Source organism: Abramis brama (assembly GCF_963993115.1).
Source record: "Abramis brama genome assembly, chromosome: 19".
Lineage (NCBI taxonomy): Eukaryota > Metazoa > Chordata > Actinopteri > Cypriniformes > Leuciscidae > Abramis > Abramis brama.
In genome coordinates, this window is record NC_139981.1 from 7,859,131 (window position 1) to 7,887,063 (window position 27,933).

At 36.0% G+C, this 27,933-nt stretch overlaps 1 protein-coding gene across 15 annotated transcripts in view; it reads right to left on the minus strand.

Moving 5' to 3' along the window:
* marchf8 (membrane-associated ring finger (C3HC4) 8) overlaps positions 1-27,933 on the minus strand; it is a 99,667-nt gene that overhangs the window by 70,368 nt on the left and 1,366 nt on the right. For 8 of the 15 annotated variants that reach the window (XM_084093136.1, XM_084093144.1, XM_084093143.1 and 5 more), the window contains exons 1-2: positions 26,929-27,208; positions 9,762-9,943 (exon numbers count right to left, since the gene is read on the minus strand). In XM_084093136.1, coding sequence (XP_083949262.1) covers positions 9,762-9,857 — 96 coding nt within the window. In that variant the 5' untranslated portion in view covers positions 9,858-9,943; positions 26,929-27,208. Of the gene's footprint in view, positions 1-9,761; positions 9,944-17,771; positions 17,913-26,928; positions 27,209-27,933 lie in introns of those variants that run through there. The other 7 variants (XM_084093132.1, XM_084093142.1, XM_084093135.1 and 4 more) reach the window with 2 other exon arrangements.

The following is a 27,933-nucleotide window of genomic DNA, read 5'->3' on the forward strand; positions in this document are numbered from 1 at the left end:
GAAGTCATTATCGAAAGCATCATTTTTATGAAAGTCAGATTAAAAGTTGAAGAATAAAATAGGTATGTTCTGCCATGAAGTTATATAACTGTTCAGTAGGAGGGCTATCTGTATCTGTGAACAGTTGACACTGCAACATTTACGCATGCGAGACTCTTAAAACGACCCTAATCTTCTCAATTAGATCGAATAATCATAGTTATATGCTGGGAAAATGATGGACCTCCGAGGCACACTCTCTCAGAGGCAAGTGTTTGAAGATGGCAGAGAGGCAGGGGGCGTCTAAAAGCGTCTCCTTCTTCCCCTGTCTTGGCAGAGTCCCTCTTAAACAGCATTCAGAAACACCGCAATTGAGTTCCGAGTGAGCAAATCAGCTAGGTCGTGGGAGTCTAAAAAAACGGCAATCAGCGTGTCACTGTTAATTAGGCGCCACTCGGAGATGCCTGTGAAACTGTGCTTGCTTAGCCAGGGTGGAAAAGAAAGCACAAAATGCATTTTTTTAGAGCCAGAGCTGGAGGGTTGCCTGAGCTGCGAGAGATTGGACAGGACTGGCTGTCTTATCTCAGACTCCTGACATCAGCTAGGCCAGGACTGAATTAGTCTCAACCTGAGAAAGCAAGCACAAGGACTGCAAAAAGTTCATTGATCTCTGATTGACAGACACTTTATGCAACTTTCAGGAGTAAAGACACACAGGTTTTTTCAACAGTTCACTTGGCAATGAAGTTAGAGATGCATGATATATATCGGTTTCATATCAGTTATCATCCGATACTGATATATGTTTTACTGATTAAAGAATTCAATATTTAAATTAAATAAATAGTTATTAGTTATAATATAATAACGTATTGTAATGATAATAAAATAAAAGTTATTATACAAATATAATAATTATATAATTTAAACACACACACATATAATACACACATATATATTTTATATGTAGTTTGTTTCTATTTCTATTTTATAATTAATATTTTAATTTTATTAATTTGATAATATAATTATATAATTATTACTGATTAATACTAATATATAATTGCATATGCTAAATAATTTTACTTTAACATTACCTTTGCTCTCATCTAACACTCACGTAAAAGTTCATCTTTAAAAACACTAACACTGTTAATATAATCTTTAGAAAATCGAAAAATTAACAATAATTTTGATACTGCGCATAAAACTGTTAAGATGCCTAAATTCACTTGTATCATTGAAATAGCATTCTTCATGTTTTGTTAATAACATTATTAATAATTTTTAATGAAATATTTCAATATAACTAAAGAGTTAAGACTACATACAAATCTGAAAGCAAATACATTATGATAGTTTCTAGTTTTGAGCAATTTATTTTAAATTTAGACTTTGAAGTAGTAGAATTTTTATTATCAGTGCATTCCTAATGTAAGTACAATGAATTTGAATAGTCTATTTCAGATAACTCTGGCACATAACAACAAAACAAACTATTGTTGGCAGCATAACATGATGGTCAAGTGGCCTCTTCCTGTCTAATTGGCTGGTTTTTGGCCAGAAAATATCCCCTAACCTTAACCCGAACCCTAACCCTAACCCGCTACGATGACTTTTAGCCAAATACCTGGCTATATGACACTAGGACTGAGGCAGTGCTGCAGAAGCCAACACCACATCTCACTGGACACGAGTTAAAAGCAGGAGACAGAGAAAATTATGCTTTGGGGTTAATTAGGGGGTATTAGCATCTCAGCCCACATCTTTAACTGCCGCATCACCTCGAAAATAAGGGAGGAAAAAGAGTAAAAGTAAGGGAGTGTGAGAAAGAAAGAAACACCAGCAAGGCAGCAACTCGCCAACAGAATGATGGACAACACAGACAAGTCATACTGACAACAACATTGGTATTTTCACACTTCATTTCTTTAGGATGCCTGGGAAAAATACAGGGTACAATGCACATGTGGTTTATTTCAGAAACCCCTGCTGTCTGACTGCCTCAGTGATGTCATCAAGCTCAATCGGGCCTGACAACACAGACCAAATGAATAGTTTTGATTTTGCATGACTGGCAGTCCTTCTTTAGCCTCTCAGACATGATGGAAAATATCTTTCACCATCTCACAAAATTCTCACTTTCAGTGTTGCAAGACAATCACCAAATGAATGAAAGGCAAAACTACCACTTCTGTAATAAACCTTTAACAACCTATATTTAAAATCATTTTTGTAATAATTCACTGCCAAGAAGCTTGGAGCCAAGAGGGTTTACTTCATTACAAGTTAATTATGTTTTTCAACATCAGAAATCTCAAGTGATTATATTGGGAACATGAGGGAATGTTATGTACTAACACTGTAAAATAATTACAGGGGTTTTTTGTCCCAATTAGCCCCAAGGATGAGCAAATCGCCTACCAAAAAGAGTATAGTATGACAATATTCAGAGCACAAACATATCAGTAAGGAATTTTCTTTTCCAAAACAGTGAAAAAACAAGTACAAAGTACAAATTCAAGATGGCCGATGAAGCAAGAGAAATGTTGAATTCACACCACCAATCAAAAGTTTGTTGTCAATCTTTTTTTAAAGACATGATTACTGTCATCAGCAAGGATGCATTAAATTGATCAAAAGTGACAGTACAGTGTTTTTGTTTAACTTTCTATTCATTGAATCCTGAAAAGTGTATAAGTTTCCACAAAAATATTAACATACAAAACCACCAAATTTCCCATATACTGCAATGATTAAGATCACTTGTACTAATAGCTTTAATGAGCTCATTGTTTCTCCCTAACTGAATACATGTTAGCTAACTAAATGATTTGTATTATTATTGTATTTTAATCCAGGGATGCAAAGGTAGATCTCCAGGAACAGGACTGGGCACCCCATAGTTTAATCTAATGAAAAATGGACAATTTACCCAATATTTCTTCATGCTATTTCATGCTAGCTCACTGGGCTTTGGAACAGAGCCTAATTGTGCACTTAGCTCACATTTAGTTCCATGAAGGCTACTTTAATTTTCTAATTAACAAATATGCCATCATCTAAATCACTGAATATAATTAGCACACCAAATGTGCTTTCATCCTCCCACGGTAGTTTACCCAGTTCGAATGCTCCCTAGGTTAAAAAATATTCTGAAAGCACAACCTCCACCTGTTTTATCTAAGGCAACATGCAACATCTGAAGGTTTCCCCCGGAGGCTGCGCTTAAAGTGGGAGAATTTTCTGAACGATGTGACCTATGAGGGCCAGAAAGACTGAGCCCTGCAGCAGTGTGCGTTCAGATGTCAGTTTCTCTGCTCATAGACACAATCATGAGAGCTCTGTCAAAATGACGAGAAGGAGCTCGCAATCTGGGAAGTGTGGTAAAATCAATGGATGTTTCGGTTTCATCCTCTTTTCCCATCCTAAGTTAAATGCAAATGGTCAGAAATAAAAGCTTTTTTAAAGCTATAGCATTGCCATAGCATTGTGGGTAGAGCTCATTAATGATGCGTGAAAGAGTCTTCGTTTCACAGAATGCAAATTCAATCATTCCCTGACTCTCTTTCCAATAGTTTCCTGTCTATTTCCACTTATCCTTTCTGTAAAGGCAGTAAGAATGTTTTTCTTGCATTTGCATTTCATGTTTTTTTAGAGTTCATGCACGGGAACCAATGAGGTTGCACTTGCACGTCAAGCAAGTACGGCTTAGCTTCTGTATGATGAGATCTATGTATGTGCGGTGGTCAATGTTTATATTTGAATAAAAGCCTAAATTAAATATGTTCATCATATCAAGTGATCTCTCTTCAAAAGATTAAACTGCTCAATTAATATGTGATTTTACGATCTCTTTTGATTGTGTGGACTTAGAATGGATGGACAGAAATCTCACAGGTTTCATTAAAAATATCTTCTTTTGTAAAATTATTATGGGTTTGGAACAACATGAGGGTGAGTAATTGACAACAATTTTCACTTTTTGGGTCAAGTTTCGCTTTAACAGTCCTTCAAATGGGAATGTGATCCTCTTTCCCTGAAGGATCCTGCACCGGAAGTTAGGGAGCCTGTATACACCGAAAACAAATTGGTAGAAACAAATTTCATTCAGAAATTGCTACACTGTAAAAAAAATAATAATAATCATGATTTGCTATCATAACATTTTTTCTTTTGTCAAATCAACTTAGATAATTTATGAGGTTCAGATAACATAATATTTTGAGTTTCTGTTGAATAAACAAATCTCCTTCATTGTATTAACTCAATTTTTTTTCCCAATGAACTCAAACTTTTAAAGTTAAACCAACAATATATTTTTTTACGGTGTATTAAATTTTACAATTAATTACAAAGAAATGGCAAGTAGCATTGAATTAAACTACATTTTTGAAGTAGAAAGACTGAAATAGTATTTTCTTGTACAATGTACTCTATTTACAACTTCGAAAAAATATTTTTTTACAGTGTACGTCCTAAAGTTATCTCATTAAGTCTGCTTTTTTAGACTTTGGATGTTGGAAAATAAGCATTCCAGTCAAGCGTGCAGTACGCTTGATTCAAAAGAAATTCCAGATTTGACAGTTTACTCTGAAGCAGCACTAAACACCACATTCTGAGTTATGCTGATATCACAGCAAATGTCAAACACTGACACAAACAAGTTGCTCTAGCAATCACATGGCACCTTGGTCTCTCTCGAGGAGATTAGAGTGTTGACGAAGCTTAAAAGCATCCTACAAAGATAGCGCTGGCTTTAAAATCCTGTCGCTCCCTCAGAATCCTGTCGTTTCCCTCGAAGCATCCTGGTGGCTTCATGTTATTTTACAGAGCTGTGAGGCTCTGATCTTTATTAGCATATTATTAACATCCAAAACCCCTCCAAACCACAGCATTCTAGTGAAGACAGATTTGGACAATATGGCCATGTTAATGTTTGGCCAGATTCCCTGCCCTCCGGGTAACAAAATGCTTTTTCAAAATACTGAGACTTGCAAAACAGGCAAATTTGCATTTTTTCACAGTTAAATACAGTTGTTTGCATTAATGCCAAATTGGCAGTTGAATTTCTGTCTCCTTCTGTTCACGTCTGTCAGATTATTAAATGAGAGATTACTGTGCACAGCAGCTGCTCATGAAAGTGTCATGCTGTACAGCACACAGCTTCCAAAAAGTTGCTGTGTCCAGAGGTTAGGGTTAGTGTTTGATCACAAACCTCAGAACAGTTCCATGCTTTTCGTGCGATTTTCACATACCCCTCCTGCTGAGGCAGTGTCATGATACAGTGATTGTGTAGGACGATAATATCATGGTACTTTGATATAAACTATACAGCTGAATAATTATCACATATGATGGTATTTACATTGGACTCAAACAATACTATGGTATTACCATAGTACACGTTCATAAAAACATTTGGTAACACTTTATTCAGTGTCCTTGTTACATATGTTACATGTACTTACCATTGTAATAACTGTAAATTATGCATAACTGCATGCAACTAACCCTCAACAAAATCCTAATCCTACCCTAACCCTATAGTAAGTACATGTAGTTAATTAATATTACTCAGTACTTACATGTATAATTACACCGTAACAATGACACCTCAAAATAAAGTGTAACCAAACATTTTTATAAGTGTACTCTGCAGTTCAAAAGTTTGGGTTAAGTAATTACTTTTTAAAAAATAAATTAATACTTTTATTTAGCAAGGATGCTTTTAATTGATGAAAACTATCTCTTGTAAGTGTGGGTAATCAAAGTTTGAGTCTGGCTCCCTCTCGATAAAAGTGGCAAAAACGAGAACCCTAGCCTGCAGACTCCATCTGTGCCTGTTAATGGTGTATTTAAGGCATTGAGATATACTAATGCCTCCTGACATCCATTTAAGAAAGATGGTGGCAGATTTTACCAGTCACTGACAGCCTTAGACACGATTTTATTCAAAGGACCAACATGACATTGATGTGAGGTTGAACAGATTGTACCAGCAAAAGAAATAACAGCGTGCTTTATGTACCTGATATTTCTGACATTTGTTCATTTCGGATCATTCAACAGCACTGCATCCGCAATGGCAGCTGGCGCTGAATCTAAAGCAGTGGGAATGAGGGTTTCTTTCCACTGAGACACAGAGGAGGAGTTGTCTGCAACAGGCAGATGGGCTGTGCTTTCTTTGCCTAATGGTGATACGCCTCCCAGCTGATCTGTATGCTGAGTGAGAGGTAAACCATACTGTGGCTGGTGCCAACTCTTCAGTCTGTATGAAAGACAAACTCTAGGTGTTAAGAGCAAAGAATTGTCTAGACTCCAAGAGAGTGTGAAGTGTGAAGCTCAATTCTAGGAAATTATTAATGAAAGAAGGGAAACATAATCATTTATATTAGGCAAGAAAAATTAAGAAAAATCTCCTCAAACCTGCTGAAAAACATTTTGTGTTTATGCATAAAAAGGGTCATACTAAACGCAGCATAATCCACTGATGGAGCTTTGAAAGATTATGGTCATTAAATTCATGTGGGGTTTGATTATCGTGTCTTGGTGAATAATTTTAATGGCCCATCAACCAGCTCTATGCATCTGACCAATCAACATCAATCAAAAGAGCCTCATAACTTACACTGAGTGTCAGGACTGATATAGGGCGAGTCTCACGAAGCCTGTCAGGAACATGACCATCATATTTCAGCACAAAATCAAAAGAAAGAAATAGGAGAGTACATTTTTGCATAAAGAAAATGAAACATGTTTGTATATGTGTATATGTGTATACCTGTGTGTGTATATATATATATATATATATATAAATTGTAAAGTAATTATTAATGTACTGCTATTAATTTATGCTTATTTTAATGAGAATTTTACTTTATATAAAATATATTGTATTTTATATAGAATATACTTTAATATGTTTAATATAAAATATATTACATACACCAGTGTTGTTATTGTTAAATAAAACTTTAACTAAAACTATTTTAAAAATGAAAAGTACTAAAATTACTAAAACTAAAATTGAAATAAACATAAATTAAATCTAATTAAAAATAATTAATTAATTTATAACAAAAAATAATAAAAATGAAACGAGCACAACAAAACGACTAAAACTAAAATGAAACCTGAAAATATAAAAAAGCTCATTCTTAATAATAAATACTATAATAGTATATAAATAATACTTTGTGTGTGTGTGTGTGTGTGTGTGTGTGGTAACATTTTATACTGCACATATATCAATGTGCCCCATATATTACATGGAGAATCTGAGAATAATAATAAAAAAAAAAACATTAAAGAAAAAAAAAAAAAAAAAACTCAGAATTAAAACATTCAGACATATTACTGAAATTAATTGATATTATTATATAGAATTATAAATATTACAAATATTCTTCTGATTTTAGAAAACAATTTGAAAACAATTTGATGGACATGTTCTTCATGATATTCACTCATAGACTCTACACACCTGCCTAAATCTCTACCAGTAGCATCTTTAGTCTACAGATCCATAATAAAAGAAACATTTATATATATATATATATATATAATGGGTGGCACTTTGCCAATGCCAGTCAGGCAGAAACTTGTGATGGTCCTGTCACAAAAAAGTGAGGCAGCAAATAAAACTGCAACAAACCAAACTGACAGACTGCCAAGACCCCACATACCTGGACAGAGTACGCAGAACTGCAACTCTATTACAAAAATAATCAAAATGCCTCTAGGTCAGACTCAACTGCCAAACGCTATAAATTTACACATACAGAGCCTTTGCTGAAGTTATTCTTAAAAAGTAGTCTGGGAATGATGATTGACACTATGCCATTTAGAATTTAACAGACTTCCTGCACCCCAAGTCACTTGAGGCCGTTTAGCCAAAGAAAAAGAAAAAGGAGAATAAAAACAGCCTGTCTCCTGTTTCCTGCCTGGCTCTGACAAACAAACAGCTGATGGGCCACCGGCTTCAGGCCCACCAACGAAACAACACTCATTAGTGTCACCGTCCAGCCTTGCTCAAACAGAACGCTGGGCTAGAAGAGGGCGAAAGAGCACTGCTAAAGAGCTGCTGGCACAGCTGCACAAGCTGAAAAATCATGAGGGTAAATATTAAGATTCCTTTGGGTCCAAGTGTTTATGACTCAGACTTCTCAGTAAGATAAGTCTTCAGATTTCAGAACAAATCTTAGTGCCAAATATCTTTCAGATACGTAAATGTCATGAGCCACAAGGCTGGACAACATCACACCAGTCCGGGCTTCAGTTTATCGACCGGTTTATCTCTCACTATACTGATAAGATGAGCTTCCCCATATTTGAAACATAGAATCATCCAATGATTCCAAAAGTCTCTCACTGGAATGAAACCATCATATCCATTCCATAAAATTCATTTTATAAAGAAAATATATCTCGTTAAAGGAGATATATGAGCTCCATATACTTCACTATCATTTAAAAGTTTGTGTTCAGTAAGATTTGTTTTTAATTAATACTTTTATGCAGCAATGATGCATTAAAATGTTTAAAAACAGTAAAGAAGTCAAATGCATTTATAATGTTACAATAGTAATGTAACAAGAGTAATGATGCTGAAAATTCAGCTTTGACGTCACAGGAATAAAATTAGTTATTAAATAAATCTTACCGACCCCTAATTTTTGAAAGGCAGTGTATGTAAAAAATAAATAAAAAAAACTCATTCCTAGTTTTTATTGAAACTAAGTTGAAAAACATCTCGTTCTGAACACTAGAATATCTAATGATAAGAGTAAAATGTTTACAAAAATTAAAAACACTGTTAAATACAATCTTTCGAAAATCTCAAAATGAAAATCCATTTTTTAATACTGTACATTATTATGTTGTGATGCCTAAATTCATTTGTAGCATTTTTTTGTATTTTATTTTGAATTTGTTTAGAAAGAATCATATAGAAATTTGATTTTGGCCATTTATTGGTTATCTGCCAAAATGTTTATCGGCTTATCAGTAATCAGCCAGAATTTTTAAATCTGGTGCATCCCGAAATGAAAGATAACAAAGAATAGTAATGAAATAATACACACTGATGATTCATTCACTTGAGTCACTTAAAAAAAGTCTTAAAGGCATATCATCCCAAGTAATTCCTAGGTTTAGAGAAGCATAAAATGTTAATTTTAACTAAATTATGACTTGTTTTGGTGCAGAAACCTTTGACTAACATACATGAAACAAATCCTAAAAAATAGAAAAATGACCTCTTTAACAGTCAACACAAAGCCAGCAGGCACCATGATATCAATCACACTTTGTTTAATATTTCTCCTCACTAATAACATTTCAAACATTCACATAAGATTCCTATCTGCATTACTTACTGGAAACCAGTCACCACCCCCCCCCACCACCCCACCACCCCCCACCCACAAGCACCCGCTCTTGTGTATGTGCAACTTCCTCTACTTTGCCTACTTCCCTTATTACCATCTGTGTCAGTAGTTAGCACAATTTGGGGCGTTCCACGAAAGCACAATATAAACAGTACTTGAGGTTGAGTTCACAGAAACAAGCATTTAAAGCCCAGACAGAGGAATATGTGTGCGTACAAGGTTTGTCTCTAAACGCCATTCTTTTCCATGTCGAGTTCTGAGAGGTCAAACTAAATGTTCAGAACTGTGAAAACAGGATACTGTCTTTCAGCCGCAATGAGGATGAAGGTTTTAAGGGTCACAGATTATAGTGCCGCCTGTTTTTCTATGTCTGTCAAGTGGAAGACAAACCTGTTTGTCCTTTTCCTTTCCCTTCCCGCTGCTGGACACCCGGGAGGAAGTGACATCACGAGGGATGACAGAGATTTGGTGCAATGGCATGTTCATCCCCGCAGTTCAGTGGAGCTCACACTCTCTGAAGCTGAAGTCTGTCCACCAGCACCGGCATGATGGAAAGAACCACTAATCCAAATCTGACACAGAGGAAAAAAGAAATAAGAAGTCAATACTCACAATACAAACATTTAATCATCATTTTATGAATTCCTACTGTTATGATGAACAGAAAATGCACACAAATATCTCTTGTAAATGAATTGTCATTAAAGGGATAAAGGTCCCGATACACTTTAAGCGAAATCGAAGAACGAACTGATGTGATGTCAATTCGAACAAAATCAGGCCGAAACGAAGCTCGTTTGGAGTTCGTTTTGGGAGTTCGAAACAGCTTGCCAAAGAGAACATCCCGGAAAAGTTTGCTCCGGCTGCTAAACACATTAGAAACTACCATTGGTCCATGGCGATTACGTAATAGGTAGGTGTGTGCGGAGGCTCCGCCTACTTTCACGCTGAAATCGTTTCTGGTTCATTAGACCTGTTAAGTCAGTCGCAGTCTGTTGCCATAGAATTTTTACCATAATTATGTTTATAGAGTAGACATAGTTTGATGAACTGTTCTGTTAATAACCCTCTGTTTATCCGTCTGTCCGTGGGCGGGGATACACAATTGCAAAAGTACAATCTGTAGTTTTCACGAAAGCCCAGGAGCTGTCAAAAGTTGTTGCTGACAAATAAGCAGGAATTTCTAAGGTAACACAGAGAAAGAGTAAACATTGTTTATTTACATATACTACCGAAATTGTAACATTACAGACCGGTTGAAAATCTGTGAACTTACACTTTTAACCATTTTCTGTCGACAGTAATAGTGCAATGTTAACTGACCCGGGTAAAAAATGCCGACTTTTGTAAATAAAGCATCTAAAGGTGTGAAAAAGATTACCATGGCCGAATTTAAATACACTATTTCTATATTTTTTTTATGAATATCTTATAAATTTATAAATCTCATAAATTTGCCGCCTTTGATGTCACCTACTTTGGCAAATCCAACGATTATCATCAGAAGTGTTCACTGTATTAACTAAGTATGTTGAAAACAAAACTTGTATGACATACTACGGTGGACTGTATAAACAAACAAACAAATAAAATAAAGCCTTTAACTCCTGGATGTTGTCAAGTCCAATGAGCTTGCCAAATCAAGAAAATGCTATCCATTTTATGTGTGCAATAATCATCAGATGGCAAATGGAATGAAATAATGGGTTGATAAAAATGTTGTTGAAGTCTAATCCAAACACTGAAATTTGATTGGTTAATAGGAATTTCTATCTAAAACCAACAAGGATGTTGATCAGGAAAACTTCCCACTTGGTGAAATCCCGTTAAGCAGTCAGAAAAACTGCTGCATATTAATTGAACTACAAAAACATCAAGTCTCATGCAGCGAAGCAAGGAAATGAGAAGCAGCAGTTAAAAGTTAAATCACCAATTACAAATCAGCTCCAATATTCTCCATAATGAAACGCATTCATTGAAGGAGAACAAAGAGCTCATGCCATGCTGAGACAATGCAAAATCTGCTTCTAAATGCAGTTTAACTTCTACCACCATCTGCTGCAACCATGACAGCAATTCAGTTTCTCCCAATTTTGTGACCATGCCAACGGTTGTGATGTGTGGGTAAGACTTTACATCTATATTTCCACAGTGACCACTGGCATCAGACCAAATCCACCAGTTTGGCACTGAACAATGAAGACGTATCGTTAAGCCCTGTCTACTGTTGCCTGGTTTGGCTAAAAGACAAATGCATGCAGTGACAAATAGTACATGATGGTACTGAATATCACGTTTCAGAGAATCTCAAACTGAAACTGAAAATCTTGTTGTTGATTTTTAGTTTTTTGGTGAACTATTAAATGAAATGATTAACTAAATAAAATTATTCAAATGAAATAAATATAAATGTACACTACCACTGGATTGTTACAAAAGATTTCTATTTCAAATAAATTCAGTTCTTTTGAACATTCTATTCATCAAAGCATCCTGCAAAAAAAAAAATGTATCATGCTTCCCACAAAAATATTAAGAAGCACAGCCGTTTCCAACAGTGATAAGAAGAACACTAAATTTAGAGCACTAAATCAGCATATTAAATTATTTCTGAAGGATCCCGAGGGATCAAAACTGTTGAAAAAATCAGCTTTGCCGTCACAAGAATATATTACATTGTAAAATACATAAAAAAAGAAAACAATTATTTTAAATATTTTTAATATTTCACAATATATCCATCAAAAAAATGCAGCCTTGGTAAAGATAAGAAGATAAGAGACTTCTTTCAAAAACATTTTAAACACACACACACACACATATATAACATTACATATATAAATATATACTCTAAAATATATATAGTGTAAATTTAATGATTTATAAAAAATATATAATAAAAAATCAGATTCTAAACTATTTCCACATCACTATCATGACCAAACAAGCACCTTTCTGAGGCTGATCATGTGACAACAGCACAGGATATGTTCTTGCTTCAGAATTACCACTAATTTTAACCAATCACTGAAATTGTGATGCTGAAACTTTATAATAAGTAATGAAAAATATTGCATTAAATAAGAAAAACCCCTATAAGGAGAAGTTTAACAAGTGGAAACTAGTCTCAGTTTTATACTGTATGCACAACAGATTGAAGTCATTTTCACATTTGTTGTGTAATTTTCAGTGCATGCATATTATGATCTAATATTATGATATTGTTATAATGGTCAACACATGGGGGAGGAGCGAATAAAATCCTCCCTCTTTGGCATCAAAAGTGCCATTAATTCATAAGCTGCTCACAGAACAGCTGGTCAGTTCATATGGATCTAGGGTTCACAGCAGGATAGTTATCTGAGCAGAAACTGCTCCACATGACTGATCAACAGCCTGTGCTAATCACACCGCATTAAAGCAGAGGGCATGTGACTGCAATCACTCATGTGCCGTCGGATCAATAGGCCGAGCGAGAATCATTTTCAGCTCTCTAAAACAAAGGCAGCAAGATATGGTTTACTGCCAAGCACATGAGACGTGTGACATGCTGATGGATCTACAATGTCCTGGTTCACTGTGTCATTTTTGCAAGTATACATGGAGTTTTGATGTCACGATCAGTAAAACAGCTTAAGGCAAATCTTGAGTGTCAATGGAAGAAAAGACAAGACAAAAAAAACATCAATCTCATGGCTTTTGCTTTACTGAAAAGCAACTAGTGGTCATTACCCTTTGAGATTTTCCTGAAATCTGATTTCATAATAATAATAGTCATGGTCTTGAAGCCTGCGGAATGATGACTAATGCATGAGGTCTCTGCCAATTCTGGATCTAAATGAGCGGTGCAAAGTGAATATGTCTATTTTATGCATGCACTGACCAGAAACTTCAGGGTAGAATGTCTGTCTGACGTCCCATGCCACGTACTGTGTGTATTGTGCAAAGAGCAAGATAACTACTATTATTACGATTATTACTTGGGTTTGAACAAACCCATAAACATAAGCATTTATCTTCAACGTGTAACTTATCCCGAGCATTTGTACTACAGAATATAAGTGATACATGTGATACTGTATGATGTCACACTCTGTGGTGCCTATTTAAAAACATAAATTCTATGTAATAATAAATTCCAATTATAAATAAATCAAAAATGTAAACCCTGCAAACCTGCATCTTTAAGGTGCGGCCATATTAGCCATATCTCACGCAAAAATGGTCCTTTATCAGTGTCATATAGATGTACTGCAAAGTCACTTTCAAACCAAGCAGTCTTCTGTTGGTCAACGCGGCAAATTTACATAACCATCTTGAACATAAATATAATCTGCGTGGTGAACTTTTTTGCCCTCATGTGAATTCCAATTGGCGCAATGGTAAATGTGACCGCATGTCAAAAATGTATGTTCTTTTAATTTAGCTAAAAGGTCACGCCATGACCTATCAATTATTTATTGGTCACGTCTTCATGTTGATACAAATTCACAGATCAGAGTTCACCAAACTTTAACTGACCACCCCTGCAGGTTAAAGGGCTGTTCACACAACACTTTTCCATTGTTCTTCTATGACGGATGTGTTTGACCATTGCGCTCGTGTCTTTTGCAGCGTCTCATGCATGACATTGTGTTCTAAACATGCAGCGCTTGAGTTAAAAGAAGCTCAACTTTTAAAAAACGTGTGTCTCTAGACCTGTAGTCCACTGACCTCCATCTCACGTTTTAACCATAAAAACTCGTTCCGCACCTAACAATGCAAGTGCAACCAGAGCCATCTAGAGAACAGAATATTATAGAGATTTGGAGTGGGCCATTAAGCAACCACCTAGCAACTAATAAGAATAAATAAGAAGGTTATTTTGTCATCCAGCATTGAGTCTGATAGCCGTTTCCCTTCCGCTACGTAAAGAAATCTGCAACAGTTGAGTGTATGAAGTGTCCAACATTCCAAACTTTTTCTGCGGTTAATTAAGTGCATCATATGGCATTTGAAGTGCTTTGTGCTTTTTCTTTTTGGAATTTTTGTATGCAAACTGGGACACACCTAGAGAGTTTTGCACAAACACCACTGAGATTTTGTAAAAAAGAAAAAAACAAAAACATTCAAAACTAGTTGTCATGGTTAGCATCTGGACATTAAGTAGGGAAATATGTCTCTCTCTGGCTGCAATGCCTCAAAGAGCATACACATTATTTTTGTGGAGTTTCAGAGAGCAAAACTGGGATAAATTATTGATAAAGATAAAATAATAAATAATATACTTAAATAATAAATAATATACTAAAAGATGGTTTAGCAGCCTTTCTTATACTGCGCATTGTAAAGAAATATGCATTGGATTTGATTACAGAGGTAAATCCCGCATACAAACCGAAAGTGAATAACAAATAAATCAGAATATTTGCCTCAGCTCAAATCAGAAACACTCCTGTCATTAAGTTCAAGCTCATGAAAGGAAGAAGGGCTGAGAGGAACAGCAATGGATCCCTGCTGCCTGCATGTGATGAAGTGATTCATCCCTTTGGATGAAGGGATCCAAAGCAGGGACTTCAGTCTTGAAGACACCATGAAATCAACAATTTTTTATGGAATATTGAACTATTTAATATAAAATATTTATCTGTACACATCATTATTTTTTAATTCATGTGCCCTAATAATCAAAATAAGTTCCCCTCTCTCTTGCAATCTCTTCTCTTCTCTGATGATGCATTTACTGGCGCGAGGATGGGACAATCAATCTAACAATCCAATCAATTTCCGATGGACAAAATTAAGTCCTTCCCTACAGTTTTTCTCATTTGAGAAGCCATTTCACTTGGAATACATTAAGGGAAGAAAAGACTAATCGCAACTTCTGTTTCATGCCAACTTTAAGGTGCGGACACATTGTAATTTCATGGTCTATCGTCAATAGAATAGTGATGTCTGAAGCACAGCTCACACAGAGATCACTTTCAAAACAAGCACCAAATACTTGTTACCAACTTGAAACCACTGCAAATTTTGTGGATTCCTATTGAAACGCCTGCAATGTGACCACACTTTTAGGGGGGATCAGGATCTGAACATGAGATTATGAGGATGAGTGTCAGAGTATTATTTATTGTAGTCGTTTGAAATTCAAATCAATCAAAACTGCTTGTAAGTAGATGTGTATCAGTAACAATCCCATTTTTGGTTGCATTTATTTGATTTTTAGAGGGATTTATAATTATATGAATTAATTATAGAATAAAGTCAAATTTGTAGAAAATTATCGTCTCTTGGTGTTGGCACAAACATGGTTATCGTCATGGTTATCTTGTTGTGAATAGGCCTTAACTCTACGACAGTAAGAGAGAGAAGCTGCTCTGTGCACTGAACTGATCAGGCTGGTAAATTACCCAGCTTCCAGAAAGGACTATCCATCAATGAGCAGCTGGCGCTGGAAAATATACAGTATGAGATCGATACAGCATTGGATCCATCTAAGAGATGGGCCTGAGCCTGTGTGTTTCCCCTCTCGAGAAAATCTTTCTGCTCTGGTCTCTAGTGTGTGAGATAACGCTGAGTGCCAAGACTCTAACCCAGATTTATTCATCCATGCAACTGTAAAGGTGACACATTTAGACATTCCCAATGGTCATTCCTTCAGACTGAAAACAGCTAAACTTCTGCATGTATGATCTGTGTTTACATACAGAAACTGTCCATTGGGAAAGCTTGTCAAGCTATAACATACTCTAAATTTAAAGGTTTACCTCTTTTCAGTCAAGATACCCATTTGAAAAAGAGGTTATCAGATAGTAGATATCAGATGATTTATTTATTTTTTCAATGTAAACTTTCAGCAAGGCAACCTTCTTCCGTTGCTCCATGGTCCAGTTCCACTCACGTACACATTTTAGGTGTTTTCAGAGGTTGACAGTGGTCAGCATGGGCACTCTGACTGGTATGCGGCTACACAGCCGCATACACAGCAAACTGTGATTCACTGCACGTTCTGACACCTTTCTATCATGGGCAGTATTAAATCTTTCAGCAATGTAAACTACAGTAGCTCTTCTGTGTGATTGGATCAGACGGCCTAGCCTTCGCTCCACACGTGCATCAATGAGCCTTGGGCACCCATGACCCTGAGTCACCGGTTGTCCTTCCTTGCACCACTTTTGGTAGGTACTAACCAACTAACCACTGCATACCAGGAACAACCCACAAGACTTGCAGTTTTGGAGATGCTCTGACCCAGTTGTCTAGTAGCCATCGCTATTGGTCCTTGTCAAAGTCACTCAGATCTTTTCGCTTGCTCATTTGTCCTGCTTCCAACACATAAAATTCAAGAACTGACAGTTCCCTGCAGCCTAATATATCCCACCCCTTGACAGGTGCCATTGTAATGGTCTAATCAATGTTATTCACTTCAGTGGTCAGAGTGTGTGTGTGTGTGTGTGTGTGTGTGTGTGTGTGGTCTCAACTCTGGCCCTGGAGGTCCACTTTCTTGCAGTTTAGCTCTAACCTTGATCAAACTCACCTGCTTTTAACTTTCTAGTAATCCTGAAGATCTTGATTAGCTTGTTTAGGCGTGTTTGATTAGGATTGGTTCCAAACTCTTCAGGAAAGTCAATCTTGAGGTCCAGAGTTGAGAACACCTGCCCTTATGTTATGGGGACCAAATGTCCCAACAAGGCTAGTAATATCAGAAATGTTTTACCTTGTGGGGAAATTTTTTATAAAATGTCAAAATTACAAATTATACAAATCTATGTTTTTTTTATTTTTTTATTTTTAAATGTTAGATTTAGGTGTAGGGTTAGGTTTAGGGCAGGGTTCCTCAAAACCAGCCCTGGAGGGCCACTGTCCTACAGAGTTTAGTTCAGACCCTAATCAAACTCATCCACCTATCATTTTCTAGTAACTCTGAAGACCTTGATTTGCTTGTTCAGGTGTATTTTGTATTGTTACACGACACCATTTTCAACTGAAAACGGAAAACTTTGTATGCATTTTGGCCATTCATTTACACGACAACTGTGTTTTGGGGGCCTGAAAAAGCAAGCTTTTGAAAACAGGTTTCAAACTGCAAGGTTTTGAAACCGATGCCTTTACCTTCCCCGTGTAAACAACAAAAACGTGAAAAATTTGTGAAAACAGTGACGTCATGCGCATGCGTATTGTGTGTCCGTGCATGCGTATTGCGTGTTCACGCAAGCGTATTACTTGTTCATGGGGTCTTTCTTGACAAAGTGACATCGCCAACTACTGGCCTGGCATGCATAATACAGCCTTTTTAGTAATTTTCGCAGATCTGTGTAAACGGGGATCGTGTTGACAGCGTTGTCGTCTTTTTTTAGTACACCATTGTCATGTAAATATATCCTAAATCTCTCTACTCTCTTGCACTTTATAAAACACCATATTCCACACAGATTCAGAGCAGAGCACAGGAGGAAACTGGATGGCAGATGACTTCATGTTTTGCAAGAGGAGATGAAACATTTAGAAAATTTAGTGAGGAAGGTGAAACTGCAGACTGCATCAAAACATCAAAAAGAGTCCCAAAAAACCCAGAGGTAGTGAAAAAGTTCAATATCTTTCCTTGAATTTTCCACGACAGCTGCGATTTGGGGGCCTGAATAGGCAAGCTTTTGAAAACGATGCCTTTACCTTCTCCGTTTAAACAACAAAAACATGAATTTGTGAAAACAGTGACATCATGCGCATGCATATTCACACATACGTATTACATGTTTGCAGGGTTTTTCTTGACAAAGTGACATCGCCAACTACTGGCCTGGCATGCATAATACAGCCTTTTTATAGTCATTTTCGCAGATCAGTGTGAAGGGGAATCGTGTTGACAGAAATCTCTCTACCGTCTTGCACTAAAACACCTTAGTTGCATTTTTTAAATGTTCTGTTTCCAGTAGCAAGTGACAACAGGATTAATCTCTGCTGTTTTTTTCTGAACAATTGCACAATCACACGCCTTCTTATCTAACATCCAGTGGATTTTAACCAAATGGATAACATCAGGTTGTGTCATGTGTGACCGGAGTGATGATATCAGATAATTATTCAAAGCTTAAAAAGTGGCTTACTGGCTTAAACCCCAACAGTGTGCTATATTACATGACCTCAAGATCAGAGCGGGACACAAACTCCGCCAGTGCTGGAACATCCTCACAGACTGTTAAGAGATTAGAGCGGGATAAACAGGACTTGATGTGTACTGATGAAAGCCTGCTGATCCTCACACACTCTGTGCTGCAGTACTTTCATTCCTTCATTTCACATTCAAGCTCAAGAATAAATTATCATAATGTTTGCGCGTAAACACGTTGCCCTTTTGGGACGCTGTAATTTATGGAGCGAAGTGTCACGCCATTGACCGGCTCCTTCCTCAATGCTGTCAGATCTGCTGTCGCTAAAGTCGTCTGAATAAGATAAAGTCATTACTATCACATTTGTATGTTAGCTTTGATATGAATTTCGGTTTATTATAGATAAACATGGATTTCTGTCATGCATCTGCAGTGGAAAGGAAGTATTAGCAAAACGTCAGAACGTCATACAATATTAAACAGTTTCATTAATCCTGAATGCAACTGTAAAGTAAAGCTATTTCAGACGAACCCGCCCTTAAACAACACATCAAAACAAACTGTGATTGGTGGTTTTTGTGTCAGTCAGACCTTTTTTAGGCGGTACTTGATCAGAACAAGCTGAAAACTGAACTGGATTTCATGCTAAGAGTGAAAGTTTGGGCTCGTGAGACTAAGGAACACATGGCCTCAGGGTACATGCAGTTTTGAACACACACATTCACACACACACAGGCTACAGGCTCTCTGCAGGCTCAAAGAGGAAGAGCATTCTAAGAAAGTAAACCTCCCTCACACTTTGAAGACAAATCCTGCAAATTTAATGGAGACGGCAGACTTTCCCAGATTTTCAGCATTAGTTATAGTTTCTGTCAAAGCGTCTCACCATATTCCACACAGATTCAGAGCAGAGCACAGGAGGAAACTGGATGGCGGATGACTTCATCTTTTGCAAGAGGAGATGAAACGCCTTGAAAATGTAGTGAGGAAGGTGAAACTGCAGACTGCATCAAAACATCAAAAAGAGTCCCTAAAAAGCACAGAGGTAGTGAAAAATTTCAAATTTGTATAAAACAGAGCACAGATGGTGTCACTATCTTATTATGTGATTTCGCTGATTGTAATTGAAGAGAATTCAAACAGCTGCTAGGTTTCAGCAACTGCTTTTTCTTCTATCAAAATGTTAACGGATGGTTAGTGTGCAAAAGGAGGCGCTCAGGACGTGTTCTTGTTTCTGAACGCATAAACGCTCGGATGCAAAATTAAAGCATAATGCGTGACTTTAAATTGGGTCATGCAAAGGTTTCCTTGTAACCTTCCGGCAGTATCCAGTCAAGCAACTTAAAACAGTTTATGAAACCATGTTTGCACAATTGCACCATTCATACAAAATATGAGGTGTTTGATGTGTGCCTTATAGAAGATATATAGTTAACATATTATAATAATGCATCCTTGCATAATGAAAGTATTAATTTATTTTAAACAAATCTTTCTGACACCAAACTTTTGAATGATGTACATCTTACATATTATTTTTTTTTTGATTTATATACTTTCATTTATATTTTAATGTTTATAAACTATCTGTTAAGCATTATGCTTGGACTAGATCGACACGAAATCTGCACCCACATTATTTCATTAAAATAATTATAGTAGTAGGCATTTCACAGTGTTAAATAATATTCTGGTTAATAGTCATCACAACTGCAGGAGAACGAGAAAATCTTTTTGTTATAAAAAGAAAGGCAATAAAGTAATGTGTGATTCTAGAAAATTGCCCGAATCAATTCACAAGTCCACAGTCATTCGGTCTCCAACACTAGCAGGGACAGCGGGGAGGGCACTGAGCACTGAGACGAAAGTGCAAAAATCAGGATCATTGATTTTTCATCACACACTGGAACGAAATATCTTTTCTTGAATTTCCTGCTCCCTCGCTTAATAAAACTTAAGGTTACTGCCACAATCAGAGGAAAATTCCATTTACAAAACAATAACAAAATAAAAACACAGCATGTGCTGCAAGCAGTAATGTTAATTACTACTTTAAACCTAAGTTAAAATACTGAGTGGTCATTTGCACTTGTATCTGCTTCCTGTGGAACACAACAAAGGAGTTATCAAAAAAGCCAAAGCTGTTCTTTTTCAAAGCACATTCATAATGATAGAAACCTAGTAAGAATTATATATGGAACAGTATTAGGAGTGGGCAATATACAGGTAGACTGGTTGAAATTTTTCAGCCGGTAGAGATTTTGGACTATCGTCTCTATCGCTGTTACGCTCGCATGATGTTTCTGTGCTACACAGTTATGAAAGCTTATCGTTAGCATGCGTTAAGTTTTGCGGTTTTAAAACAAGTGATTTTAAACAGTTGAAGCGTAGTAGAGCGAGACGCTCCTTCAAAATGGATCATTTCAGAAAGAGGGTTAGGATGAAAGTTAAAAAATAAAAACATTTCTGCATGCATATAGCCTATATTTGGATTTTTATAAACTTTATTAACATTATAAGTGAACCTCAAGGAACATAATAAAAAAAATCTATGTCACGACCTCTTGAAGTTTTAACATGAATCATGACATCATATTTTTTGCATAACTGCTTTATAGATGATATGAACTAGCCTAATAATTGATGATCTTTACCACAGAACTGAATCAAGACTGAACTGACTTCAGCTGAACAACAGCCGAAGTGCATCATTTTCCTGTTATCACTGTAAAGCTGCTTTGAAACAAACTTTATTATACTGTATAAAGCGCTATAAAGGTGATTTGACTTGACGTCTCTCTTTTTATATATGAAATATGACTAATAAAACTGTTCCAAGCTGTGAAATAAATAATCTTACACTTAGTGCTTGGTGGTGTACAAACTAATCAGGAATGGGCTATCATCATAAGCACACAAGTGATGATGACTGAACAGCACTGCAATTCATCATTTCATAAGTGGATTATAATTGTTTTTTCTTTGAGTGGCCCAAAGAGCTGTACACTCCATCTCTATTAAAACTCGTTTTCTGTTGCCAAATGCTCTAATTCAGAACTGAAGAGCAAAAAAGCAAATAAACCGTAATGGAAAGTCTAATTCAGCTCTTTGTAAATGATTATGTTAATTAATTAAAATAATGTGATAATAAATACCAGTTTGCAACATCAAGCAGAATAACAGACAGTTTTTGTACAGCTAAAATAATCTAATTGAAATAAATGAAGTTCCTAATGAAGCTCACACCTGCTCTTACATCAAAAATGGAAAGGTGGATAGCAGTGTTGTGGAAGAAAATTATCATTCATTTATTCAGGCTCCAAAATCTCTCTCACACACAATGTCTTGCAGGCGAAGAAGTACAGCGGCAATGTTCGTCTGCTTCATGTTTCTCAATTCTCTCAAATCTGCAGCCTCCAATAATCTGAATTGCCATTATGACATTTGTGTGTCATTTTTGTTATGTTCTATCAGCTTTAAATATGTACACTGTAAAAAAAGAAAAGTTGACTTAACTTAAAATTATAAGGCAACTTGCTGCACAGATTTTTTGAGTTGACTCAACTAACAGAGTTTACTCAACTGGAGATGTTATAGTTGAGTCAACTCAACTATAGAGATGTTTTAGTTGAGTCAACTCAAAAAAATCTGTGCAGCAAGTTGCCTTATAATTTTAAGTTAAGTCAACTTTTCTTTTTTTACAGTGTACAAATCCTGATATAACTTTAGTTTGGTTCAAAAATCGTCTCTTTCAATTGTCTGTGGTCCAAACTTTACAAGTAAGGGACCTATGAGGTGACATTTTCAACAAATCTATCAAACGTTTTGTGGCTTTTAGTCCATATTAGTTATTAAATGGATAGTTCACCTAAAAATGAAAATTCTGTCATCATTTACTCACCCTCAAGTTGTTCCATCCAAACCTGTATGAATTTCCTTCTTCTGCTGAACACAAAAGAAGATATTTTGAAGAACAGTTGATAGACCCCATTTACTTCCATAGTATTTCCATACTATGGAAGTCAATGGGGTTCATCAACTGTTTGGTTACCCACATTCTTCAAAATATCTTCAAAATATTCTTCAAAAGAAATTCATACAGATTTGGAACAACTTGAGGGTGAGTAAATGATGACAGCAATTTTCATTTTTGGGTGAACTATCCCTTTAAGTTACCTATATTTCTTTGTATTTGCTCACAAATGCAGCTTTTCATTGATAAAAATACAGTAAAGAAATTATATTATTAATGTATTATAAAATAACTGTTTTCTATTTTTATATAATTTTACAATTAAACTTTTACCTGTGATGGTACAGTTTTAACAGCCACTATTCACCACTATTCAAAGCTAAGAACATATTATAAATGTTTTTATTTTTGAATTTTTCTGCAAAAAAGCAGAAACAAGCAATAAAAGCTTTGCTTATGCATGCTGTAGTCTTTGAAAAAAGTATTTTTGTACAAAATGTTGCTTTTTTTATGAAACTTACCCACATTCAAGTGTTAATAAAAAAGAATGCATGAAGCTAGAATAAAAAAAATGTGTTGTTATGTTGTTGTATAAAAGAAGAGGGTTCTTTAGTTTGATACATTGCATGTTTAGATATTCATACAACAAAATATTCTAGGGGCAATTGAATTGAAAATGATAAAAAATGCTGGCGGTGGCTAGAAACTAAAAAAAAAAGAAGAAAAAAAAAGATAATTTTTAATTGTTAATTGGACAACGAATCTCTTATTTACATTGTGTTAACACTTTGTAGGTTACAATGAAAGAATTCAGCCGTGTTACGCAGATTCTGACTAACTTACTGACTCTGATATCATTGCGTTCACGCAGTCAACAGATATGATTGAGTTTGGCTGCAGTACTTAACGCTTGTAAAAACATGCTTTGCATAGAAACATTTGACACTCGGAGAGCGCTCAGACAAACACTAATGAGAGCGTTTGAAAGCAGCATCTGACAGCGGGTACCGAATAGACCCAGTACTTGGTACTGTCGGTACTACCAGTACTGCAGAAATGCTGGTACCATCAACTTTTTTATGTTTGGCAACCCTCTTAGTTAATATTTTAATTCATTTTAATTTCATCTGTCCTAAGTGAAGAAAAGAACCAATTTATTTCATTCCATAGTGATTCCAAACTTTTGAATAGTAGTACATGTCATGAAAAACAATGTAAAAATACATAGTTTTCTATAATCTCTAGATAGAATGAGAATATATTCGATGTAACTCAAAACTAATTAAAGAAAAAACTAAATGTACAAGCCCCTTCAATATATCCCGCCCAAACTTAATTGATTGAAAGAAACTGTTACCAATTGTTTTCATGTGGTCTTTAATAAGTCCCAATGAAATCAATATTCCTAATACACATTTCTTGTGTTATATTGTGCGCCATTTATCAATGCACTTCATTCAGAAGAGAAAATGTTTGTCTTGTAATTGTTCACTACAATGTAATACAACTTACATCGCCTCTGAAAGAACTTTCTTTTTTTTCTGTCTCCTAGCCGAGGTTGTTTAGAATAGTTTAGTATTTGCCTGTATTAAGTGCAATCTTCTAAATTCTGCAGTGATGTCTGAGTAATGCCACTTGCTATTCTTTAATATCCGTCCTTTACTTTTGCCCTTGTTGGAAAGAGAGTTTGTTAATATTTAACTATGTTCAGGCAAAATACATGTTAGAGAAACTGCATCTGACCGACCATCTGACTGTATTTTTTCTTCTTTTAACAACCACAGCAGCATGCTGTTGATCTGAACGAGGCATCTCGGATTAATCCCTTCTGCCTCCTTAAAGAATATGGCTTACATGCTTCTGTTGCTGGGATTTTGCAATTGTGGATGTAGTGAATAATGAATAAAAACTAAGAAAGAAAACATGGTTGCTCCCAGTTAAACCCACCTCTACTTTTGGGTACCTTTAACTTCCTATCACAATCCAAGTGAAATACAGATATTTTGCATTTTAATAGATTTTTTTGTACAAGCTTTAGACTGTTTGATCAAAAGAACTGTCAAGTGCATGATATTGTGGGACACAGTACTGAACATGCACACAGAAAATTAGCATACTGCGCACAGCATATTTATTATATACTGCAGATGATGTAGAGATAGTATGTTAGTATGCTATTCCAAACACAGGCCATGAAGCTGAGGGAGAAGTGTCATGAGACAGCAAAGCCTGGCAGCATGTGTCCAGATTAGTCAAACAAGGTAAAGTTCTCCATCTCTAAATAGCACCACTGACTGGTGACGTGTCTTGGCTATATTATTGAGATCACACAAGTTTATGATGCTGTTTTAAAACCCCACATCGAAGCACATCCATTTGAAGATCATGAAAAGTCATTGCGGATACATGGCTCTTGACCATCTTAAAAATGTATGTATGAGCAATATGATACTGATGTTTCCACTAACTCCACTAATTACTAATGTCCCCAGAGAGGACACATAAGTGGTATTCTAAAAAAAATTATATTGGCATCTATTAGTATTACATTAGATTAGTATTAGATTAGATGTTATAATGGATTTTCCTACATTCTTAGAATAAACCATTAAGTGTCTTGGCTAATGCTGGAGCTCTGTCAAGTGCGCAAAGCACATTTGAGCACAAAAGCGGATGTGAATAGTCTTAAAAGCATGCACATGAATACACAGACTGTCAAAACAAAGGTGGCTCGTTTTACCGGCATTCACTCTATTAGAATTTTCCAATGTAGCAGTAATTTAGACAAATGTGTTTTTGTAATTAAATGGCTTTCTGAGGTCGAACCAATTTCAAGAATCTAATTACTTAACTAGCTACAGCAGCCTCTATTTTTCTGTCAGAAACACATTTCAAGATATAACACCGTAAGTGGTCCAATACTTAATCAACAACTTCATTTTAATCCCATAGTGTTAATGGCCTATGCTGTAGCAATTGTGTTCATACACATTTGGCTATATCTGTTTAAATTGCAGACAGCAGTTAGCATAAAATTCAACACTTTGCAAGCACTACAAAAGGATGAGGATTCACGCTAGAATTGATACAGAAAAAATGAGGCCATCATTTCTTTAGTATCACTGTATAAGAGCTGAGGAAGCATCCGGAGCTGAAATTCAGAAATTGTAATGGGAGTTTCGTTTCTGAAACCAATAACCTAAGTGGTAAGTGGTAAGTGGTGGATCAATAAGAACAAACTGGGCTATCTGACCAATCAGAGCAGAGTAGGCTGGTGAAAAGGGGGGTTTAGAGAGACTGAATCTTCGAACAAAACGTTTTTAAACGTCTTTGAGAAATGAGGTGATGTGCAACGTATTTTATGAGAACAATTGTTTTTTGAGAAGTGTTTGACCTTTGATGCATGCAAATCTATTGTAGGGGCACTTTAATATCGTACAATATAGAATAAACAAGTTTTACCCCATGCATGTACAGCATACGAAAAGACTTCACACTCACCGCAACTAGAAAACAGGGCGCACAGATACCATGAAAACCATAAACACATGACATTTCACAACATGGAAGTCACAGCCAAATCTTGATACAGTGCAAAGCCACAAAGGTCTTTCTTGATTAACAACATTGGTGAAATGGTTTCCTTCTCTGCAAAATTCACTGTAAGGGAGGCAACTGAAGCACATCCCTCCATATGAAGTTCTTGAAACCTCATCATGCAACTTCCAAAAACAAGCAAACAGGATCAGAAAGTGCAAACTTGGAGAGGTGGCAAAGCCATCTACTGTTTTATCTATTGTGACATTCTGTTCTGTTGTTAAGAGAACAGTGATGCCTTCAAAGTGATAAGAACGTGTAAAAAAAAGTCAGGCTGTTCAGCAAGCTGTGACAAGACTAATGGTACAAATACAGTTGTTATTTTTAAAAAATGTCTGCATTTTATAACTACCACCTTAATTGCCAATATTATTACTGTAATTTATAATTCAGAGTATAGAAAATATTATTTCAATCAAAGCGATAGACCAGGCCTAGTTCTATATTTATAAGTAACTATTTTTAACAAGTGCCTGTTTAAGAATTATTTTGAAAAATCTGTTGTTATGACATTTTTTTTATTGGGACAAGTTGTAACATGCATTTTAAATGTTGTATTATTTACGTTTGCTGTTTCATGAATTGTTTTGCGTTTCATGCTATCATTATTTTAGTGTTTTAATTTAGCGAAAAGTCTTTAATAAGCAGGATATTGTGTGACAACTTACCCCACAGTGTGACAACATATCCCAACAACGTGTTCAATAATTGTATCACTGGGCAGCTTTGTTTCTTGTCAAGACTTTGAGGTACATGTCATACAGCAATTGACTTTCAAAAACAAACATACTGACTGAGAGAAATATTCACTGTAATAAATAGAGTGACAACTAGCCTCGGACTCTCCTACAAGTGTTTTACAGTTGATACAAACATAGAGACAAAATTATGCGCTTACCGTGAATATCAACATCTCAATAAAACTGGCAGTTGAAAGCATTCTTCGAATGTGAAAGACTAGGCGCGCATGAATGTCCCTGACTGACACCACAGTCACTGACTGATCCACCCTTCAAACCTACTAATGCATAAGATACTAATACTAGCAAACGCTAAACAAAATGTTTACAGTACGCACTTATGTAACGCCATACTGTAATCCATACTGCATTGAGCCGATACATCAACAGACCTACAGCAATCCAAGTGCACTGGGTAGCAGCAGCGGCATCCGATCCGATTGGAATTAATCGTTCTTTGGAGTCGGATCTTTTTAATCAATCAATTGAATCGGTTCTCAAAAAGGTTTGAACATTTTATTCATGAATCGGACTGATTCGGTCCGAGAGTGGTTCTCCAGTGAAAAATTCACTGGCTGCGTCCGAAATCACATAGCCTACTCTCTTTAGTAGGTAGGCTACTTATTTTGAATAGTTACTTCAGGAAAAACTTCACAAAACAGTAGGCTATGTTATAGCCTGTGTGTGTGTATAGTATGAATGTAACCTGGACTTACTACACCATGCATGCTTTTATTATCATGTGACCTAGTGTCAGTTGCATCGCTTCAATTGCATTCACAACTCCTCTCCCGTGGCTTCATGGGTTAGTAAATTGTCCATTGTATACGCACTTAAGAATCTCACTGATAGTAATAGGTCATCCGGGTACTTTTTGCCTACTAATTTATGAGTACTGTGAATTCGGACATACTTATTTTGTCACTAAGGCTGCATCCAAATTCGCATACTTCCCTAGTAGGCGAAAATCAGTATGACAAAAGAAGTATGTCCGAATTAACAGTACTCATAAATGAGTAGGCAAAAAGTACCCGGACCAACTTCTTCCAGCGATATTCTCAAGTGTGCAGAGGATTTGTGAATGCAATTAAGTGACGCAACTGATGCTGCAGGTCACATGACAATGACAACATGGCGAATTTAGTATGTCCGGATTACATTCA